The sequence below is a fragment of the Tetrahymena thermophila genome, assembly GCF_000189635.1.
Source record: "Tetrahymena thermophila SB210 genomic scaffold scf_8253815, whole genome shotgun sequence".
NCBI lineage: Eukaryota > Ciliophora > Oligohymenophorea > Hymenostomatida > Tetrahymenidae > Tetrahymena > Tetrahymena thermophila.
The window spans coordinates 248,302-269,446 of record NW_002475926.1 but is presented as its reverse complement, the minus strand read 5'-3'; the positions used below and the strand labels follow the sequence as shown (position 1 = coordinate 269,446).

The window sequence follows — 21,145 nt, the reverse complement described above, 5'->3', positions numbered from 1 at the left end:
ATTAGCAGCTATTTAAAAATTCAATAAATCAATTATGTTATTAAAATCAAACAAAATTATAAAACACATCAATAAATATCATGTTAAATAAAATAAGAAAAAAATTTTGAAATTTGAAATTTCGCGTTTTTTAGACAAAATTAAACTTTTTTATTCTATTAAAGATCTATTTCAACATAAAAATTAGCAAATGCAAATATAAATATCATTATTGTTAATTTATTTACTTATAATATTGTTTATTTATTCAAGAATAGTTTGTGATAATAAATTAAATATTCATATTTCTTAACATCTTTTATAAATAATTAATTAAAATATTTATTCATTTTTATTTAAATTTTATATCTTTTTAACTACCTTCAATTTCAGTTGGAAATTAAAATGGCAAAATAAAATCAAAGTTACTAAATAATTAGTAGACCTCAGAGTTAGAGTTATTTTATTTTAATAGGGGCTACTTATATTTTTCTAAATGAAAGATTTATCCTAAGTAGTTTTAATAGGCTTTATTAGTATCCTATATCTTTATGATGAGTTCTCTCTCCTCAAATTAATCTCTATAATCTACTCTAGACTCTGTATCTATTTAATAAATTGATTTAAAATTTAAAATATATTTTTGAAGAAAATAAAAAATACTTTCAGATCTTCTATCATCAATATACTCAGCTAAATTTCTATATCTCTTATTCGTTATTTAAGGCTCTATACATTTTTCTATAATTTAATGCACAAATAATTATTTATCAAAATCCAAGTTTTAAAACTGTTTGCTCTGCTATAGGATTCTCTACCATGGGAAAGCTGTTCTTTTAGATATATTTAATTTACCTAAATCACTCATATTATTTTATGTTGAGCTTTCTTAAAAATTTTGTATACTTTAAAAATCTTCCTATTCACTATCATCTTCTAAATATTATTTTAATCCATTCTAATTGAATTCTATTTCAAATTTTCTTTTATTATCTTAATTTTAAATCTTTATGTAATTACTCCAATTGTGGGCAATTCTTAATATTTTTTTAATCTAATTCTATCATTATAAAAATTAATTTATTACCTTTGTATTCTTATGTATTTATTAAATTATACTAAAAACTTGCATATCTCTTTTGGTAGTAGAAATACACAGATTCCAAGACAAAAAGTTAATCATTTATTTACTTCATCATTATAAATGTTGGCTGATTTGAAAAGCTAAAGAACTGACCTTCCAATCATAAAATTTTCCCTTAAAAAGTTAACATTTGTTTGATATCTATTACTGTTATTATTTGTTAAATTTTTAAATTTGTTAAAATAGAAGTATTTAAACCATATTCTAAAAAATATTACATGCGATAAGTTTACTATATTATTTCAAGTAATATTTAACTAGAATAATCATCTTTAAAAGCTTTGCATTATTTGAGAGTGTCTCTATATAATAAAAGAGCTATTTTCCTTCGATAAGTTCTGTTTAGTATAAAAGTTTCTAACTTCATAGATTTTTCTTTTGCAAATCTTTTTTTAAAAATACAATTACTTTAAACTTCAAATGATTGCTTGATTTTTATTAATAAATTCTAAAATAAAATTATTTAAAGAATAAAAAATTAATAAAATTTAAAATAAATATTATTTTTATAAATCTATTTTTTATCCAAATGCTAAAAATTAATTACTTATTTTAGAGAGAAAAAATAGATTAGAAAATTTATTTTAATTGAAATTTTAACTTAATATTTTCATATATCAATTGAATATTTAATAGTAAAATCATGAATATAAAATAATTGCTGAAATACCAATTTATTTAATATAATAATAAATAAAGTTATAAATCTACTATTAATTACTAAATTCTCAAAGAAAAATAGCACTTAAGATTATTGTTTGAAACAATATTTATTGGTAAATAACGTAGTCTAATTATATAAGGCTTTTTAAAAATATATCATAAATTAACAAGGAAAGTGATTGGCTAACAAAAGCAACTTCTTTTAAGAAGTATTTGAAATCAATAAAAGTTATAGCAAATATATACAAATATTTAAGATTATATAAATCAAGATTTATCTTAACAAAATATCTATTATTTTTTTTTAGAATTAATATTTAACTAAAATAGACTTTTAAGTTCTTAAAATATTGGGATTCAAGTTTAATAGCTTATATTCAATTTATATATGATGTTGTCATAAGTCTTACGAAGTCAGCATATCTTATTTATCCTGATGCATCTGGATTAGCTTCCTTTATCATTACTTCTGTTTCTTCCTCAGTTAATGGCTCACCTAAACCTTTAACTAAATGCTTAAGAACTTAAGATTCTATTAGGCCAGTGTTATTTTTATCAAAAACTCTAAAAGCCTCCATTAGCTCTTCTTCATGATCTATATCTTTCATTTTTCTTGCCATTAAAGCTATAAATTCAGGAAAATCTATTTTCCCTATTCCTTCTGAATCTACTTCTTATATATATTCTTATATTTCTGCATCTGTTGGATTGTGGTTAAGTGATCTTACTAATAATCCTAATTCAGAAATTTTTATATAACCACTAGATTCTTTATCAAATAAAGAAAAAGCTTCTCTAAAATCTGCAATTTAGTCTTCTGTTAATCTAATTTCGTTTTTATCCTTAAAATCCATAAATCTAAATTTTCAATATTAATTTATTTTAATTTTCTAAAAATCAATTAATTATTATTTTACAAATTAATTTGAAATTAGCTGATCAACTTTAAATTTTTATAAACAAAAAAATATAATATTAACTATAAAGAGTATCATTTAGCTTTTTTGATATTTTTATTGATAGTTGGTAGTATTTAGAATTAAAGTTTCAACAATTAACATAAAATATGTAGTAAATAATTATTTATGGTCTTTATTAAAGTATTTAAATCAAATTTTTTTCAATCTAATTTAATTTATTTCCTCTTAAAAAGCCATATTTGCTTTTTATTTCAATTGTTGTCTTCTTCTTCAGTCATTCCCAAAACTTTTTGAGTAACGAATTTTTTACTTTTGGTGAAAAAAGATTTTATTTTTTGTAAGAAGTTTGGTTATTCTTCATTTGATTCTTCTTTTAAAAAATAATAGTTAATATATTAGAAAATAAAAATTAAATTGAATTACTTCTTAAATTTCTGCTCTTTTTAACTTGTAATAATTCAGAATCATTTTCAGAGCCTTCTTCATCTGAGCTTTCATTATCGTCTCCATTATTATCATCTGAATTATCTTCTCCATTGGAATCATCATTGGAATCTTCATTATCATCTCTATTAGAATCATCATTATCATCACCATTAGAATCATCATTATCTTCTCCATTGGAGTCTTCGTTATCATCTCCATTAGAATCATCATTATCATTGGAATCTTCATTATCATCACCATTGGAATCATCATTATCTTCTCCATTAGAATCATCATTATCATCTCCATTGGAGTCTTCGTTATCATCACCATTAGAATCATCGTTATCTTCTCCATTGGAGTCTTCGTTATCTTCTCCATTGGAGTCTTCGTTATCATCACCATTGGAATCATCGTTATCTTCTCCATTGGAGTCTTCATTATCATCTCCATTGGAGTCTTCATTATCATCACCATTGGAATCATCGTTATCTTCTCCATTAGAGTCTTCGCTATCATCATCATTGGAGTCATCGTTATCTTCTCCATTTGAGTCATCATTGGAGTCTTCATTATCATCACCATTAGAATCATCGTTATCTTCTCCATTGGAGTCTTCGTTATCATCACCATTGGAATCATCATTATCTTCTCCATTAGAATCATCATTATCATCTCCATTGGAGTCTTCGTTATCATCACCATTGGAGTCATCGTTATCTTCTCCATTGGAGTCTTCATTATCATCACCATTGGAATCATCGTTATCTTCTCCATTAGAGTCTTCATTATCATCACCATTGGAATCATCGTTATCTTCTCCATTGGAGTCTTCGTTATCTTCTCCATTGGAGTCTTCGTTATCATCACCATTGGAATCATCGTTATCTTCTCCATTGGAGTCTTCATTATCATCACCATTGGAATCATCGTTATCTTCTCCATTGGAGTCTTCGTTATCATCACCATTGGAGTCTTCATTATCATCACCATTGGAATCATCGTTATCTTCTCCATTGGAGTCTTCGTTATCATCACCATTGGAATCATCGTTATCTTCTCCATTGGAGTCTTCGTTATCATCACCATTGGAATCATCGTTATCTTCTCCATTGGAGTCTTCATTATCATCACCATTGGAATCATCGTTATCTTCTCCGTTTGAATCATCATTATCATCACCATCGGAGTCTTCGTTATCATCACCATTGGAATCATCATTATCATCTCCATTGGAGTCTTCGTTATCATCACCATTGGAATCATCGTTATCTTCTCCATTGGAGTCTTCGTTATCTTCTCCATTGGAGTCTTCATTATCATCACCATTGGAATCATCATTATCTTCTCCATTAGAATCATCATTATCATCTCCATTGGAATCTTCATTATCATCACCATTGGAATCATCATTATCTTCTCCATTAGAGTCTTCATTATCATCACCATTGGAATCATCATTATCATCTCCATCATCTGTAGTATCATTATCACCTTCATCATTGTTATCAGAGCTAGAGTCATCTTCATCTTCGTCTTTATTTGTCAACTTAATAAATTTATTAGATTTTTTTGAATCGGATTTATCTGATTTGTCAGTTTTTTTATCAGATTTGTCAGTTTTATTATCTTTATTTTCATCTTTTTTATCAGTAGTTTCATTACCAGCATCTTATCCTTCTTCTTCTTCATTTTCTCCGTCAAATAAACCTGATTTATTTAATATGATTAAAAATAAATCAAATATAATAACAATAAATACCTTAAGTTCCATCAACTCCATCTTAAACTGTTTCACCAACACCATTTGTGGCTTAACCAACATTATCAGCTTTAAATTATAAAAAACGTTTTTAATTATTTTATATTCAATTAAAAAAGCTTGATGTTTACCAACATTATTAACACCCTATCCAAGAGAATTACCAGCTTCTCCCAAGTTTCCAACGGAATCACCTACGCTTCCAAATACATCACCAACAGCTTGAGATGCAGCTTTTTAAATATAACATTTTATAGTTTAAATATTTTTGCAATTTTTTTTTACAATTTAAGGCTTATCCCAAATTTGATGAAACGTTATTTTCTTCTGAAACATATTCTTCTGAAACTTCTTCGGTAGAAACTTTTTCAGGTGTAGCACCTGTAGTAGTCTTATTATCGCCTCTCTTTTTATGGCTTCTTGCACCTAAAGCAGAGGTAAATATTAAAGAGAGTAAAAGAATTACAATTAATTTATTTCTCATATTATTTGAATTAGCAATTTGTTATGTTTTTTAGTGTTTTTAATTATTATGAAATCAAATGTTCAAAGGAATTGTAAATTAATATACCGTTTTTATATTTTTGCAAAAGAAAAATTATTAATTGTAAAATAAAAACAATCAAATTAAAGATTAATATTTCTTCGTTTTGAATAAGCAGATAACCGTTTTCAATTGGTCATAGTAAATTTTATAATATTTTTAAAGAGTTTTTAATATACTTTTAAACAATCTTATTTCTTTAAAAATTTAAAGAATTGTAAGTTTTTTTGACTCTAATTGAATTTCTATTAAAATTATTCTTGTGTTATTTTTAAAGAGATAATTAATTTCTTTTTTTAATTCCTAAATTCAAATTTCATTTAAAATTTGATAAATGAAAATGATAAAAACATATTATTTTCTAAACTTAATAGCTTTTGGGTTTTCATAAACTTTCTTTTTTTACAAATAAGGAATATGAGGGTGTGTGTGGAATATTCGATATGTTGAAATGAATAAGGTATTTTATTTAATTATTTCTTTTGTTTTGGCTTTCATTTAGTAATTTTGAAATTAATCCCGGATTTATAACTTTAATTAGATAAATATAAATAACAGTTAAGATAAAGAATTTGAAAATATTTAATTATTTCTTTATATTTGTTATAAAATATTTCTAAAGCCACTTTTATTACTAATGTATATATATTGATTTAATTAATTATAATTTAAAGCTTATAGATATTTTGATAATAAATCTAACTTCTTATTTAGTTCCTGATTGATGGCTTCATAGTAATTATCTTTTTTCATTTAATTGCATATAATATAAAATATATTGACTGCAAAAATTGTAATATTTTTCACAAAAATTATTAGTTGAATAAAACTCTTTAGAATTGTTTATTTAGATCTTCGTAAAGATTTTCTAAATATTCAATAAAACTATCTACTTTTTCTATTTATGAAATTTAATTTTCTAATTAAAATATATTCTTTGGATTACTCCATAAGCATAATTAAGAAATTATATTCTTTCTTTTGTCTTAAATATCTTAAATAGAAATTTATTCTTGTTTATTTAACTATTAAGGTAAAGCTTCCTAGTTCAATTAGAGTGAAGATGAAAATGATGCTTGGGTTTTTAATATATCCAAAAATATTGATCTACCTTCAAAATTAATTCTAATATAATTTCCATTTTCTTACTTTATGTTTAATATTTAGTCATATAATTAATTAAGTTTTTATGATGATTATAAGAAATCATTTAATTTTTAAGTTAATAACAATTTTTCTTTTAAACTTTCATCATTAAGAAAAAGATTATATTGTAATTTTAGCAACTCTATTTCTTTAATTATTTTTCTTTATTAATTTATTTAGAGTTATTCAGATATTTTGCTTATTTTTCTAATAGTGTGTAATTCATTTTATTCTTCATTTTTTTAACTTGGATATTAATATTAACTTTCTAAATACTTTTAACTAAATTGTGAAAATGTGCCAAAGTTTATTCCTTGATTCATAATTTTTTTTATTTATAACTAATTTCCCATCATAGAGACGTCTTTTTAGACAATTTGTTATTTTTAATCAAGTTTAGAAGATTTGATATTACTTTAAATACCTTTTATAATTTTATTCGAATTTTATTGAGGTTGCTACTTTAAATTAGGCTATTTAATAATTTTTAAAGATTTTGTAGGTTTATTATCTTCCCCATTCTTCAAAGGAGCCCATGGATTTTTTGTTATAGGTTTGATTCCTGCTTCAGACCCATAAACAGAAACTTAAGATTTTTTTAACATAGAAAGTTAAGGTATATTAGAGTTTGAGGAGTATTAACTCCTGTTTGCGTCAGTACTAGTATCACATCTCTTTAGCTACATTTTTTTATTCTATGATTCCGATCGTTAAATTTTTTTACTCAAACCTTCAGTAGCTTAAACTTTTACTTCAGATCCTTATTTAGGATAAATTGAGTAAGTAGAGCTATCATTCTAAATTTCTTTTAAAGTAAGATCATTTGAAGATTTAGAAGAAATGGTATTCTTTTATTAAATCAAATCTCGTTTTTATTTATTTTATTTTTCTTATTAATTAATCGGTGGTTTAGCAATTTTCTGTGAATCATTATTTATCTTTTTAATACCATTTTCTTAAATCTATTTACTTATCATTTTTAAAATATCTTCTAATAAATAATTAAAAATTTTTTGATTATATTAAAATTTGAAAATTTTAAATTGAGGAAACTTTTTATAAACCAATTTATCAAATAAAAACATCTATAAAATATTTATTAAAACTTTTCAAATAAACAATTAAAAATTAATTTATTTTTACATTTAATAATTTTAATACTTATTTAGTAATTATATAAATTACACTAATTACTTTTGAATATAATCTAAAGTTAATTAATTTGTTTTTTAGTATTTTTTGTGTATTATAAAGACATTTTACAACAGCAACTATAAATAAACATAATAAAATCAAGTAGTAATTATTATAGTAGATCAATACTTTTATGAATTTCATATAATTTTATTTATTGCTACTGTCATTCAATAAAAACAAAATTTTTTATTAATTTTGTTGATTAAATCAGTGGTGGTGGTGACCATCCATCTTTTTGGCATATCTTAAACCACAGTATTTGCATGTTTAAGGAGTACCATGCTTTCTTGTATCTAATTAGATATAGACCTAAGGATGACCAGCATTAATTTCAGTACCACCCTATTTTTAAAATACAATTTTAAAGACATTTATTATTTTTATTAAGTTTAATTAAAAAATACATTTTTATAATAAATTTCTTTGACTCAAATAATATGATTTTTATTTTTATTCATTTAAATTGTTGATTATATAAAAATAAAAATTTAATTCATAGCTGAATTTTATTAAAATTCATTTATTTAATTGAAATTCTATTCTCTAGATTTTTTCTTTAAATATATTTATTTGCTATAATATACTCCCTTTTATTGTATTCAAATATCTTAATATTTTGTAATAAACTCATTATTTAGTCTAAAGCAAATGCATTATTTCTATAAAAAATTAGGACTTGTGAATTGAAAGTAAGAACATATTATAATTAATTTTTTTACAATGCATCTAACTATATTTGAATCAACATAGATGATAGGAACCTTAGCAATAAGTTATTCGGCGTTTGACTTATGAGTCCATTCAGAATTCTATTTTTGAATTATAAAAATAATAATTAGGTAAATTGATCAATACTTACTTGAATGTAAGATATAAACTTAAACACATATCATAGTTTAATATTTTTTATTCAATTTATACCCAAATTTTAAGCTTTTAATTTTGCTTTTCTTATAAATTGTCTAAGCTCTTAAATAATTCTCATTTTATATTTAATATAGCTTTCAACTATCAAAATTTGATTTATTAGGAAAATATTAATATATCTAACCTTTTTAGATGAGTCACTGACGAGCCAATGATTTTCTTTCAAAGCCTCATATGAATAAGGATTTAAATTTTTATCAACATCTGATCCGAATGCTTGCTTGTTGAAGTAATATAACTAAGCAGATTTCTTTAAATTTTTAAGGAGTGACAATCTCTTTAAACCTTATGCAATCATTTTCACAATGCTGCGCTTACTAAAATCTTCTTTTATGCTTTAATTATTTATTAAAAATTTAATTAGAAATAGCTAATAGATAGATAGAATGCTTATTGAAAAATAAGAGTTAAAGGAAGAAAACCCAAGCAGAATTCTTAATTATTTTATATTAATTAAGATATATTTTTATTTATTTGTTAGAAAGTACATAGATATCCCTACTAATTATATATATGTCCTTAGTATCTATCTTAAATCTCTCTATTATATTTCTTAATTATTTTTAGTTATGGAAACAAATAGTACATAAACAATTATTATTATTTATTAAAATATTTTCTCTAATTTTGTATTGATATTATTTTAATATATATTTTATAAGGCTACTCAACCATTATTAAAACAATAATTCATGCTTTAAAAATATAAAGTAATACCTACTTCAGATTATTCTTCATATTAATAAAATTTCTTGATTTTATTGATCTAAATATTTGAAATATTTTATTATTAATTTCCTTAACTTTATATTTTAATTGAGTAGATTCTCTTGAACTATTTCAATAAACAAGAAATATGTAAGTATTCTTATTATTTTTAACACTAATAAATTTTAGTAATTTAAAATTTAAACTTAAAAACAGAAATGTTTTACAAATAATTTGCTTTCTTTTGCATTTTATTTTTTGCTTTTCCTTAAGTGGGATTGAAATAATTTTTTTTAAGAAAATAATAATCTTTAGTCTAATTCAACCAAAATATAATGAAAAGAATGAAATCAAACTCTTTAAAAGCTTATAAAAAGTTATAATATTTAATTCTTTGAAAAAAATAAGATATTTATCAGTATTTAGTAAAGATTAGTTTCTGTTTTATATAATATTAATGATTATTTTTATACAATTTTGTGAAAATTTTCATGAATACTAATTGAATATACTGATTTGCATAGCTTTTTAAATAATTTAAAATGTGAAATAAACTTATTTTATAATACTGAATCTAATATATCAAGAAAGCAGCACTCTTCATTTATCTTGATTTATACGTTTAATTATATCTTTACCTATTTAATCGAATATTTAGTTTAATTTTGTGTTATCCAAGTGATTATTTTTAAGTTAAGTTTTAGCAAATAAATCATTCAACTCATCATCAGAAAATATTTAATATTTAATAATAATATTGACTAATCTAATTCTTAATTCGTCATAATTAAATGTTCTTACAAATGGTATATCATGGACATAATCAAATATTTCATAATCACGACTCATATTTATACTGTGAAATAGAAAAGACTAAGAAGACTATTAGGTTAAAGAAGGAGAGAATGGATTTATCTAGCTTAGGGTATTTTATAAATAATTTTATTTAAATTAGTCTCTGTTTGGATTATATGGGTTATTGAAAACACTTTTTTAACGAGGGGCTATATGAAAATTGCTTGCATTTTATGATTAAGATTTAGAAGGGCTGTTAGAATTAATTCTAATTAATTTATTATCATTATCATTTAATTCAAAGCTACTGTTATGTTATCTTTCTTTTTTACTTTTTTTAGAAGTTTTACGCTTACTTTTTTTTCTTTTCTTTTTCTCTTTTTTATCCCTATTTTCTTCTCTTATGCTTTCATTACTAGGATTCTTTAAAATTCTAGTATCATAATAGTCAACCAGAGTAGTAGATCGCTAAGCTCTTTGTATTAGAGATGGATAGACTGTAGCATCATTTTAATTCTTTTTTCTCTCATTTAAAGAGCCTATATTTTATATTCTCTTTTTCTATGATTGTAAATTCAATTAATGATTGATATCATTTTGTAACTACTCCCTGCCTCTTCGAATTGGAGAAACATGTGCACTCTTTATTATATTATATAAGCAGCTAGTATTACTTTTAAGCTTTTCTTTTGACTCTAAATGTATACTTGCACTATTTTTACGAAGGGTAGCACAAGAATCTAAATGATAAGGATTATAATCTGAACAGTCTGTATATATATTTTAATCTGTATGTAGCGCCTTTTTTTAATTTTATATAAGCTATTGAATTGAAGAATTCAACTTCAAATTTTTATTTCTTATTTTGTTGCTGCTGCTACTACTTAAAGGAGAGTGCTTTTTATTTGATTAAACTGATTGAGAAATATTAAGTTCATTATAAAACCTAAAGGGTTCAGAGTTATCGATAGCAGGCTTTGCATGAACTATACCTGACTTATGATTGAACATTTGTTCCAAAATTTATGCTCTACCACCTAAATTATTTAAATTTGCTTGAAAAGTTCCAGCTAGAGCATTTTTATTCATATTTTAAATTTATATGTGAATTTTCTTTAAAACTAATAATATAAGTAAAAAATTGTTATTTTGTAAGGTAAAAAATACGATTTTTCTTGATTAAATAAATCTTTTTGCAATGAAGAACAATAATCTCCATCAGTTTAATATTTTTATTATTTGCAAAACTATTATTCGCGAAACTGGTGATGTTTATCAAATACATTTATACTTTGATATTCTTTAAATATTTTTTATAATATTAATTATTTTTATAAATGTATAATATAAAAAAATAGTTCATGATCTTTGCTTTTAGAAGTTGCAAATAGAGTTAATCATAAAAATTTATTCTTTAATTTTAAAAATATTCTAAAATATCTATAAGAATTTAAAAACATATAAATTAGTTGAATAAAATATCAGAAGTTTTATATAAATATTGTTCGAAATATTATCAAATTATTAAAAATTTACTTATAATTTGAATTTATTTTTAATAAGATTTATTGATTTCAAATACTAGTATGATAAAATAAATATATTAATTCTATAGAAATTATTATAAATTATTTGTTAAATATATTTTATATTTTATTAAACGGTTTTATAGAAAGATCTTATTTATTTTGATTGGTATTTTCAAAACCAACTCATGACTATTATGATTAAGCAAAAAAGCAAAAATCCTATCACTGCATACAAAGTTGCTTTTCTTTATATAATATTTCTATGAATTCTATCAACTAATTTATTTGCAGTGCTTAATTCTTATGTAATATCTCTATTGTTTCTAATAATACCATCTATTTATTGATTTTTATCTGAAATAGATTATAAAATAGTATTGCCCTATCCTTCTAAATCATAGACTTATCTTTTTGCATCCATCAATTTTTTATTTTACTAAGATAACTTTTAAAAGACTTAATTTCCTTAAGAGTTGTATCTATCTGAGTCATCAGTCGAGTTTCCTACCAAATCACTCAAATCCTTTGAATGCTATTGCACATCTCTAAATTATTTTTTCATTTTTTCTACCTCATCTCTGTATCTTCTTATCTTTATTTTTAAATTATTTTATGACAATTAATTTTTATTTAACTTTTTTACCTTATTTCCTTAACCATTTCTTTGATTTGATGGTAATGAATTTATTTCCTATTCAATCAATCTAATCTAATAAATATTTAATAAGAATGAAATTATTCAACAATATTATATTTACAGTATTTTAAGCATCGTCAACATCTCTTTTTAACTCTTTCAAGATATTCTAATCTATTTTTTGAATAAAAAGATGGGTTTTAAAATTTTAAATCTTAGATCATCACTTTTTTTGTGAAAATAATTAATAATAAATATTTATTTAACCTAAAAAAATATGGCTTTAATTTAATAAATATGTTTAATTTACTTACCAGGACTTGTATTAAACTTTTATAATTTTTTATTGAATTATTCCTTGATTTTTTCGTAATCTTGTTCATAAGAATCATCGGCAAGAGGAACATGCTAGGCCATTTTTGGGTAAATTTTTTAATTAAATTTTGTGTTTACTTTTAATTTTTTATATTTTATTTTTTTTGCTAATTCGTTAATTATTATAATAAACTAATCACATAATTATTTTTTAGAGTTTATAAAAATTTTTTTATTGATTTGAAGAGTAAAAAAATCAGAAATTGAAAGAAAAATAGTTTAAATCAAGTAGAAAACATCTATTTCATCACTAGAAAATTATTGGAAAAAAAAAAATAGGCATATAGGTGACAAATTTATAGATGAAAATTCTACTTTTTTTTGATATAAAATAGAAAGAATGAATAGAAAAAAGCAATTATATGAAAATATTTAGTAAAACATAGCAAATAGACAGGAAGAAATATTATAAATTAGAATAATTATTATTTAATTTTTTACATTTTTAATATACATAATATATCAATCATGCTTATCACTTTCTTATTATTCAAGAAGCATTTATTCACAGTCTTAATCTATTTCTACTAAATTGAGATCCAGATCTTTTTTATTAATTTCTATCTGTTAAATTTGCCCTGCAAGATTTTAAAAATCTTCATCTTTGAGTGTTTAAACCCATATACAAAAATCTTCAATGTATAAATTATTTAAATGGTATCTAGGTTCGTTAACTTCAAACAAGTATTTAATTTAAAGTAAAGTTTTAAGAACTCCAGCTCTACCACTTTAAAGTATTATTACTAAATCCTGTTATGCCTATTAAATTAATTTAAAATTTCTTAACATAGGGAAAGTTAAAGCCCTTCTGTAGCACTATCTGATTATTTCGTTCAGGGTATTATCGCAGATGAAACAGCTCAAAACACTTGATAAATAGTTTATAGTTGCAGCACTTTCACAAGAAAATTCTCCTCCCATACATCTTAATTCGTATGCAAATGCAAACAAGATATCAATAATTTCCATCAAACATTTATTTTTATTCTAGTTTGTTTAAAAAATTAAAAATTATTTTTGAATATTTATCTTTTTTTTAAATTTAAAATAAGTAATTTTATTTACATTTATTATGAATTCTTTATTTGGCAATTTTTTTAACTAGTTCCATTCTTCGGGAGTGTAAGAAGAGCTTGTATCTTAATTAATTGAAGCTACTTTTGATAAAAATTCTAAATTTAATTTAATATATGAGTCTATCTCCTCATTTTCAAATGTATCATAGATATAAGCATCTTCATCAAACTTGCTATTTACATATTCATTTCTTAAATTAATTCTATCACTTATAGGTATTTCGTCTGGGTTAAAGTGACCAATTTCAAATATTTCTTCACCAAGATCTTAGAAATAACCTTTAGTTTATTAATTAAATCCATAAGCATATGCGTCTTAGGACAAAACCAAGTTCTCAACTTGCTATTTGATCTCTTCAATTTCATCGTTATTAGTCTATTCAGTATGATCTGCCTCTCCTATTACTTCGATTAATGGTTTTTTATTTTTTTTCTATTCAGGTTTTTTCACTTCTTTTTTTCTACTAGCTGCAAGCAATTAAGTTATCATATCTAAATCTTCAAAATGCTCACCTTCAGTAGCCTTCTAAATTTTAACTGTTAACTCATAGGTATCATGATTGTATGAAGCAGCAGCTGGTTCATCAGACTTAAATAAATCATTTTTAAATTCTATTGATAAAAGGTAAGGATGCAAAAAGAATTTAAAGTTCCTTCCTTCAATATAGAATTCTGCATTACTTATTTTAACATAAGGAATACGAATAACTGCTACTACGTATTTACTATCCTGAGTAAGCTTAAATTAGGGGATGATCATTTGCTTTTACCTAAATTTTTTATTTTAGTTGCTTAATTAAAGATGGTTGCTTTTATCTTATGATATATTATATTGCTATAAAAAATATTTATAAACTAATATTTAACAAAATACTGTTTTCTAATTAAATTTATTAAATTAATTATTTACAAAATTTGTTTCTACTTTTGGACTTATAAACAGATTTATTTTTTAATTGTTATTAAATTATTTCTAAATTTATAAAAATCTTTGCTTAATCTTTCTTATTTTAAACTAAATTTATCAGATAGATGAAATTTAATTGTATTAATTTATCTTAAATATTTCATTATACAAAACCCGTCTAGCTCAGTCGGTAGAGCGCCAGCCTTTTAAGCTGGTGGTCGAGGGTTCGAGCCCCTCGGTGGGTGATTTTTTTTTTTTTCTTTAAATAATAATATTTAAATAAAAATTAATTTTGCACATATTTTTTAGATTATAAAACAAATATCTTTAAAAAATCTTAAACAATTATTATTAAATTTGATTAAAAGTATTCAAATAATATCCATAAAAAAATTTAGTGAACTCTTTCAATTATCTCTATTTTTAGGCTTAGTAGTAGAAGTAGTCTGAGTACTTCCTCCTCCGCAACCACATTATTTGGATTAAGTTTATTTTACTTAGACATTTAGACTCATCTACTAATCATTTTAAATACAGTTCTTATTTCCTTTTGAGCAATTACATTGCTTTTTCAATTTTCTTTTGTATGGTAGATTTATTTGAAGAAATTTATTTTTATCTTTCTTTTTTTTGATTTAATTTTCTTTTTCTTCATCAATTTACTTATTAACATAATCAACAGGAGTTTTAATTGATTCTATAGGAGCTTTAGTTAGAGCTTCACCAGATCCTTCAGACATTTCTGATAATTAACTTGCAGCATTTTCTGTTTGATTAATTACTTCGTTTGGTGTTTACAAAGACTCTTTAGTAATATCAGAAGCATCTTCAAAGATTTCAGAAGGATTAGTTATTGCGTGCCCTAGGTCAGACATTCCTTAAGAAATTGAATCAGAAAGAGTACTAACATCACTAGTAATTCCATTATTAACTACTTCAGTGGTAGCAACATCAGAATTATTCTTTTGGTCGTGTTTCTTTTTATCTTTTTTCTTTTTATCTTTATCATGTGTTTGTAATAACTTTTACTTAGATTTACTTTCTTCTACAAGTTAATTCTATTCTATAAAATTTTCATCTTTTTAAAAGATGTATTCAATCACATCTTTAAAATTATCTTAGATGTATTTCTGAGTATCTTCAACATACATTTATTGATATGCTTCCTTTTCAAGTTTTTCTGATTTACCTTCAACTTAATTTTCTTTTTAAACAGGTTATTATTGAATTTTTTCATGTTTGGTTTTATCCTGTGCTTTAGAATTATGCTTGATTTTTTCACCTATTGTTGCTTACTTTTATATTTTATTTTCACTGTTTTTGTGTAATCCTTTCTCAAAATCTTTAAATTTCTTATTCGCGAAAAACTCTTATTCTTAGTTTTCAAGCTTAAAAGCATCATCTAAACCTGCAGAAATATTATCACCAATATTTGTTATAGAGTCTTATATTTGATCTAAACTATCTCCTGCTTTTTCAGATACTTTTTATTTAATTTATTCATCTTAGTTTTCTTCACCATTATTCTTCTTAGTATCGTTCTTCTCTTACTTTTCCTTGTTTTTTTTATCATCTTTTTTGTCTTATTTTTTCTTATCATCATTTTTGTCATCTTTGTCAGAATTGTCATTTTTTTATTTATTTTTATTGTTATGGGCTTTTTTGCCATTTCCTTTCTTTTTATTTATTTTATCATTATCATTAGCTTTATCTTCATCATCTTAATTGCTATTACTGTCATTTTTATCTTTTTTATTATCTTTATCATCTTCATCATCATCATCATTATCATCATTTTTATGACCTTTGTTGTTTTTTTACTAATTATCTCCGTCATCATCTTCATCTTTACTTTCATCTCTATCCTAAGAGTCGTTTAAGCTTTCTCTTGTAGCTTAGATAAAGTGATTAGAAAGTATAAGGCCTACTAGAATCAAAAGGAGAATATTAAATTTCCTCATTATTGATGTGCTTATTTTTGATTTCTCAATTTTTTAATCAATCAAAATATATTAAGAATTAAAGAGTTATATCGTTTTTGTAGGTTTAAATATGAGATGTATTCGTTTTTACTATTTTGAAATTAAAAATATTTAAATAACATATTTTTATAATAAACCATTTTAATTGCATATTTCATAAAATATTTTTGTATTATTTTTTATAAGTTAATAAATAAACTTATTTAATAAGCAAAGGGATTTTATAATATTTTATTCTTTATTTAATTTTATAATTTTTATGATTTTAAATTTGTTAATTGCTTTATTCAATTAAAAGTATTTTAATAAATAAAATAATAATATTAAAATTTATGACAAAAATATATTTTTAGTATTTTTTAGTACTTGGTTTAATATTCTTAAAATTATGCATTTTAAATATGTAAACTTTGTAATAACTAGTGGGGTTATTTTCAAGATTTATTTGACTAATAAGTTTAAAATTAATTATTTATGATAATTAAGAAATACTTTAATTTTTAATAACAAATAATATCCATTATTTAACTTTTGGGTGCAAACCTTTTATTAGTGAAACAAATTAAAAGAAATTCAATGTAAAATAATAAAATTAACTGATTTTAATTTTATAGTATTGATAAACAATTATGATTAAAAAGTAGGTAATAGAATATAATCCTAATAAAGAGGCTTTAAATCAAAATGCTGTTGGAGTTAATTAGTATTAATATAATCAGCATATTCCCACTACATATGGTACTTTATACGAAAATCATAATAAGATTTACGAAGTGAAAGAAGATTATGAGGATTATGAACAAATAAAAAAAAAGTAGGTTGATGACTAAACTAAATTCAATTCTAAAAATCCAATTGAGTATTAAAATGAACTGAAAGTATAGTAAATATTAGAATAAAAAGCAATTTAATAGCTTCAAAATTTATGTGGAAGTTGGGATCAGCAAATAAAGAAGAGGATAATGCTAGAATTAGATATAGTGCCTACTTAGCTTTTAGGATTTTTTAAATTTTTAATATTTTTTACTTTAATAGATTTGCTATGGGTCACATTTAGTTGCCTCTTAATGCCTTCTGCTGGTATGCACTTTATACAAAGTTATATCACTGTAGATATTAGATTATAAATGTTTATTTATTGGTGCTCTAATATACTTTAGTGGATATGCTTAACTATTATGTTTGCAAAATTAACAATTACAGTATGCAGAGCAACTATCATTTCTATTCTTTTAAATCTTGCTTGGCATATCTTAAATTTTGTTTTTTACTACACCTCTTCAGCTTCTCGCTAGTATAAATTTCCTATTTCAAGTCCTGTTATATATTGGGTAGAAAGTTTTATATCACTTTTGATATTAGTTATGTGTATATTTTTGTATTGGAAGATAGATTTATTTGTTAAGACAAATCCAGATCGTGCTCTTGTACTTAACCAAAATATGGAAGAAGTAGTCTAAGAACAATATGCTGCTAAAAATTAGATTTTACCTATAAGCTAAACGAACTAATAGTAGGGCAGTATTGTATATGAAATGAGTTAGAAATACATGCAGGCTGTTGAGTAGTCGAATTAACCTTAAAATACAAATTATGCTGTTAATCCATCATAGACTAAACAAAATTTCCCTATAAGTCATAGATCTATCTAAATTCAGAATGCTAATTCATAAACAATTTAAATCATGAGAGAAAATTAAAGTAGAGCTAACATATCAATATAAAATGAAACAGATGCTAATTTGCTAAATTAAACAAATGGAAATATTTTATATAATGGTTTATATTCATAGTAGTTTTTAGATTAAGATAGAAGTTTAGTAATTGATGAAATTCCTAATGAAAAAACAGCTGTTTTATCTTTTTTTCATAGTGATTGGAGAACACATTATGGAGATTACGCACCTGATTAAAAGAAAAGGAAAATTATTTTACCTTAAATGGTAAAACAATTAGAAGATGACCTTAAATAATCTAGAAAACTAAAAATGAAAGGGAATGCTCCATAAATGTACACTTACTTTGATTTACATTTTATCAAGTAAAGTCCAATAAAAAGAAATGATGATGATACTGATTAAATAAAAAATTAATATTCAAAATCCTAAATAAGTGAAAGAAGTAGAAATTTATCTCCATATAGATAAAATGTTGATTTCTAAATTTAGTAATTTGACAAATTAACTTTGAACAACAATGATTAAAATTACAGCAAGAATCAAAATTATAAAGATTAATCTCCAAGTAGGATATCATCCACTTTAAATGATTAAAGTAATAAGTATATATATTTGTAATAAAGCTACATTGATAACACATAAAATGTATCATAAACCTAAGCTGTTAACCCATAACCTTTAAAGTCAAGGGGATAATCACTTTCATTTTATGGAGAATCTTCTCTAGGTTTTAATTAAAGAAGTAGAGAAGCAAGCTAATAGTTTAATAACTTTAACTAAGATAATCATCTTCAGCAAATACAGCATTCTATGAGTGTTTAAGGTAGATCAAAAGCATAAACTTAAAACAATTTCTAGCAAAATTAAAATAATATAGTAGTTTCAACTGATTAAAATTTTAGATCTAAAATTTCTAAAATACCTGACTCAATGATTAAAAATAAAGAAATAGAAGACCAAGAAAGTGAATACTTTAAAGCAAAAGCAATAGTCGGTGATTTAGTGATTGGAAAAAAGAAAAGATGGGGTAACTCAACAATCAATAAATAATAAAACATTAAAACATTTGAAAATATATCTAATTTATGATTTATAACATTTTATATCAAAGTATTAAAAATAATTTCAAATAATTATTTAATAATAATAATAATAAATTCTATTCAAGGACTATTAATAATTAGATAAGTTCTTATTTTTAGCCTTGGCACTTTATGTTCAATCAATATACCTTTAGGATATTTTAAAACAAATATTATCAATAACTCATTAAAAAATTCTTTAAATAGAATTTTTAGTTTTAATGACTGAAATAAATTATATTAAAAGATAAATTTATTCATTGAAATTAAGAGAATAACTAAAATTACTTGATATTAATTTTTTTGCAGTTCTGAAAAGGATAAAAAAATGTGAAAAAAATAATTTTATGATTGAAAAATTAATGCAAAAAGGAAAAAAAAAAGTGATTTAATTTTTTATTATTTTGATAATATAAATTGGGTATTTGATTGGAATATGCTTTTGTATTTTATTATTATAAAAAATTTGAATTCATGAATAGATTTATAATAGATTTACTCTTTTAATTCATGAAATATATTTTATTGCATTATAATTTTTATTTTAATTTAATTCAATTTATAAAATTAAGAAATCAAAATTTTTGTTAATATAAAAATTAAAATTATGAGATATGCTGAATTTTATATTTATTTTTCATTTAACAAAAAGATATAAATACATTAAATAAATACTGAGTTTTTAATTAAAATATTAAGAATTTAAAAAGATTATATCAAAGCATCAAAATCACTTGCTTTAATGTTATAAAGTCTTTTATCAAATGTATTTTTAATCAATTTTTTTAGATATTTTCCTTATATTTATTAGCATGTGACTTAAGTTAGTCTAATACACCTCTGAGACACATTTTTTAGACTTCTTAATTTGCTCCTCCGCCTTTTTTAAGTTCTTAAAGGCATTCAAAAACTCTTCTTTACTCAAATTCTACTCTTAATTAAAATTTAGAAAATTCATCATAGAAATTTCTAAGACAAGTGTTAAATCCTTCTTAATTTTTTTAGTTTTTAGTAAAGCATTCACTTTTAAGTGTAGCTTCTTTTGCATCTCTTGATTCCTTGACATCCTTATATACTTCCTATAGATTTTTTTACCAAAATTGCTAAACAAAACTCATAATTATTTGCTTATATTGATTATTGATTATATTTTCTTTAATTACAATAAAAATATATGTTTATTAAATGTATTTGATATTATTTTAATAATCATTTAATTGATATATTTTATGTTGTTTAACTAAACAAAAATAGAAATTATATGAAAAAAATATTTACATTATAATATTCTTAAAAGTATAAATTATTGTTAAAATTTGTTAAATTAAAATTGATTTTACAAAATGGGATAATAAAAAACATGAATATAACCAACCAACCAACTAATGAATGATTCATTCTAAATATTTGAGAATTAAAATAACATAATTAAGTATGCTTATACAATATTATAAATATTTATTAAATATATAAAAATATATATTCATTCAAGAGAAAGTACAACATTTCTAACAAAATTGTGTTGTTTCTCTAATTCATAAAGAGTACTCCATTATTTGAAATTAATATTGGCTATTTTATATCCTTTTAGTTTTTTTAGCTACCTTTCTCTATATAAATGTTTTAAAGTATACTGATCTAAAGCAAAGTTTTTCAATTTAAGATCA

General features: G+C 22.7%; 10 protein-coding genes across 10 annotated transcripts; all 10 read right to left on the bottom strand. All coding sequences in view use genetic code 6, as the record gives it.

The window, feature by feature from the left end:
* Positions 1–325: 325 nt before the first annotated feature.
* Positions 326–1,517, bottom strand: TTHERM_000497609 (hypothetical protein; the record flags this gene model as incomplete). The annotated part of the gene is made up of 4 exons (XM_012801055.1): positions 1,342–1,517; positions 1,171–1,270; positions 643–1,039; positions 326–585 (listed from the first exon to the last, which is right to left on the bottom strand). Exons 1-4 carry the CDS (start codon positions 1,488–1,490, stop codon positions 326–328), a joined length of 906 nt encoding a protein of 301 aa, XP_012656509.1. The 5' UTR covers positions 1,491–1,517.
* Positions 1,518–2,163: 646 nt separating this feature from the next.
* Positions 2,164–2,640, bottom strand: TTHERM_00497600 (EF-hand pair protein; the record flags this gene model as incomplete). Its single annotated transcript, XM_001027948.3, has 1 exon — positions 2,164–2,640. One exon carries the CDS (start codon positions 2,638–2,640, stop codon positions 2,164–2,166), a length of 477 nt encoding a protein of 158 aa, XP_001027948.1.
* Positions 2,641–2,957: 317 nt separating this feature from the next.
* TTHERM_00497590 (transmembrane protein, putative) lies at positions 2,958–5,378 on the bottom strand (the record flags this gene model as incomplete). Its single annotated transcript, XM_001027947.3, has 5 exons — positions 2,958–3,076; positions 3,130–4,842; positions 4,895–4,963; positions 5,026–5,127; positions 5,180–5,378. The coding sequence occupies 5 exons, from the start codon at positions 5,376–5,378 to the stop codon at positions 2,958–2,960; spliced, it is 2,202 nt and encodes a 733-aa protein (XP_001027947.1).
* A 1,440-nt stretch (positions 5,379–6,818) lies between these two features.
* TTHERM_00497580 (hypothetical protein) lies at positions 6,819–7,561 on the bottom strand (the record flags this gene model as incomplete). Its single annotated transcript, XM_001027946.2, has 2 exons — positions 6,819–6,859; positions 7,000–7,561. The coding sequence occupies 2 exons, from the start codon at positions 7,559–7,561 to the stop codon at positions 6,819–6,821; spliced, it is 603 nt and encodes a 200-aa protein (XP_001027946.2).
* Positions 7,562–7,988: 427 nt separating this feature from the next.
* On the bottom strand, positions 7,989–9,006 carry TTHERM_00497570 (zinc-finger protein; the record flags this gene model as incomplete). The annotated part of the gene is made up of 3 exons (XM_001027945.1): positions 7,989–8,123; positions 8,501–8,590; positions 8,833–9,006. 3 exons carry the CDS (start codon positions 9,004–9,006, stop codon positions 7,989–7,991), a joined length of 399 nt encoding a protein of 132 aa, XP_001027945.1.
* A 1,010-nt stretch (positions 9,007–10,016) lies between these two features.
* Positions 10,017–11,300, bottom strand: TTHERM_00497560 (hypothetical protein; the record flags this gene model as incomplete). The annotated part of the gene is made up of 1 exon (XM_001027944.1): positions 10,017–11,300. One exon carries the CDS (start codon positions 11,298–11,300, stop codon positions 10,017–10,019), a length of 1,284 nt encoding a protein of 427 aa, XP_001027944.1.
* A 612-nt stretch (positions 11,301–11,912) lies between these two features.
* On the bottom strand, positions 11,913–12,794 carry TTHERM_00497550 (vesicle transport V-SNARE protein; the record flags this gene model as incomplete). The annotated part of the gene is made up of 3 exons (XM_001027943.2): positions 11,913–12,449; positions 12,499–12,551; positions 12,692–12,794. The coding sequence occupies 3 exons, from the start codon at positions 12,792–12,794 to the stop codon at positions 11,913–11,915; spliced, it is 693 nt and encodes a 230-aa protein (XP_001027943.2).
* A 420-nt stretch (positions 12,795–13,214) lies between these two features.
* On the bottom strand, positions 13,215–14,588 carry TTHERM_00497540 (SHQ1-like protein; the record flags this gene model as incomplete). The annotated part of the gene is made up of 2 exons (XM_001027942.1): positions 13,215–13,739; positions 13,818–14,588. 2 exons carry the CDS (start codon positions 14,586–14,588, stop codon positions 13,215–13,217), a joined length of 1,296 nt encoding a protein of 431 aa, XP_001027942.1.
* Positions 14,589–15,142: 554 nt separating this feature from the next.
* On the bottom strand, positions 15,143–17,939 carry TTHERM_00497520 (hypothetical protein; the record flags this gene model as incomplete). Its single annotated transcript, XM_001027941.4, has 2 exons — positions 15,143–16,807; positions 17,745–17,939. 2 exons carry the CDS (start codon positions 17,937–17,939, stop codon positions 15,143–15,145), a joined length of 1,860 nt encoding a protein of 619 aa, XP_001027941.4.
* Positions 17,940–20,254: 2,315 nt separating this feature from the next.
* Positions 20,255–20,755, bottom strand: TTHERM_00497500 (hypothetical protein; the record flags this gene model as incomplete). Its single annotated transcript, XM_001027939.2, has 1 exon — positions 20,255–20,755. Exon 1 carries the CDS (start codon positions 20,594–20,596, stop codon positions 20,255–20,257), a length of 342 nt encoding a protein of 113 aa, XP_001027939.1. The 5' UTR covers positions 20,597–20,755.
* Between the last annotated feature and the right edge of the window lie 390 nt (positions 20,756–21,145).